Below are 1,581 nucleotides of genomic sequence, written 5' to 3'. Positions count from 1 at the left end.
GCTGGGCGAATGTGAGCTTACCCGCCTGCTCCAGGACAAGCTGCAGTATGAGATGCGCCTGCAGTACATGGTAACCCCCATTTTTGGGGGGATGGAGGGTACACATGGCATTGCAGGGCCCCAGTTCACTTCGGGGGGGCGGGACGTGTAAATCAGCACCCATTGCTACAGTAACTGGATGCTTGGGGTGGCTTTTCTATCAGGAGCAACATGTGCCAAATAGTGCCCAAAGGTGCTTCTGCTGATGCATCTCCGGGCTTGACCATATCAAAGGGCTTTTGCACTGATTTCTCACTGTTGCACTGAGGCTGGCAGGGATGTTCCTGTCACCCTGCTGCAAGGCCCTGAGCTCTTCTCTGCCTTTCCAGAAGCACTACTTCCCCATCAACTACACAGTCCAGATCCAGTACGAGGAGGTGCTGAGGCCGTCCAACATAACTCACCTGGTAAGAAGGTGGCAGGGGATAGCCCCATGATGGAGACACTCTGGGGGCCCACGAGGGCTACGTGGGTCTCACCTGGGCCACCCTCTTGCCCCCAGCGCAACGGGACAGTGTCGGAGGTGGCACTGCGGTACCTCTGGTTCCATGTGAGCTCCCAGGCCGTGCTGCGGATCCATGAGGTGCTGCCGGAGAAGCACCCATCCTGGAAGTACACACAGGAGCTCTGCCAGCTCTTTGATGCCCTGGGCAAGGAGTACAGCAAGTACCAGCAGGTGGGGAGACCCTGGGCCCCCTATGGCACCCCAGCACCAGCCACAAACTCAGATGTGGCCTTACACACCCCTTGCAGGGGTGCTGTGAGCACCCAGTGCCTGTGCATATGGACACACATGCCATGGGCACGAATGTGGTGTACATGCATGCACAATGCATGTGTGCACTGTGGGGACATGCACCCACGGGTGTGAACACTCAGGGGGGCACGCACAGCTCCCTCCCTGCACAGAAGTCTTGTTGGAGGGCTGGCATGCATGAAGTGCTGGAGGCAGAGGTTGGCACCCAGGGTGCAAGGCCATAGGGCAGCACCCAGGTGTGGTACACATCTGGCATTGGTGGTTCAGTGGTAGAATTTTTGCCTACCACGTGGGAGGCACGGGTTTGATTCCTGGCCAATGCAGAGTTGCTTTTTCTGTGCCTGTTGGGGGGTGGTGGTCTGGGCTGCAGTGCCAGGGCTGGAGGGGTGATGCTATCCTTCAGGATGTGAGCCCCGTTTTGCCAGTGTCAGTACCTTGCTTCAGCAACAGCAGAGGTCCTATCTCTCCTCCCAGGCCTCTGCTACCTCCATGGAGCTGCTGCACACCAGAGGCAACTGCCTTTAGGTGCTGGATGGGGATAGCCAGTCACAGCGGGGGCACCAGTGTGAGCCTGAAGTGTATCTGGGATGTCGTGTGCCATGGGGCAGGTTCTGCAGCCCCTCCGATGTATTCCTATTCTGCTGTTGACTCTGAAGTCTACTGACAACCTCCCCTTGCTGGAGGTCATGTGAGAGGCAGCAGGAAGAGACTGTCCCGTGGATGGACCCCCACCAGCATCTGAGCTGTCTGTGGATGGGGGTGTCTCAGCCTGTCTCTGCTGCAGC

At 58.1% G+C, this 1,581-nt stretch overlaps 1 protein-coding gene across 1 annotated transcript; it reads left to right on the top strand.

Moving 5' to 3' along the window:
- Positions 1-10: 10 nt before the first annotated feature.
- Positions 11-715, top strand: IL34 (interleukin 34; the record flags this gene model as incomplete). The annotated part of the gene is made up of 3 exons (XM_010024501.1): positions 11-70; positions 369-446; positions 542-715. Coding segments are annotated over 3 exons (312 nt in total), but the record flags the coding sequence as incomplete, so codon positions are not given.
- Between the last annotated feature and the right edge of the window lie 866 nt (positions 716-1,581).

Source organism: Nestor notabilis, unplaced genomic scaffold, assembly GCF_000696875.1.
Source record: "Nestor notabilis isolate BGI_N333 unplaced genomic scaffold, ASM69687v1 scaffold19071, whole genome shotgun sequence".
In the NCBI taxonomy this organism is placed as follows: Eukaryota; Metazoa; Chordata; class Aves; order Psittaciformes; family Psittacidae; genus Nestor; species Nestor notabilis.
This window is presented reverse-complemented; position numbering and strand designations above follow the sequence as displayed.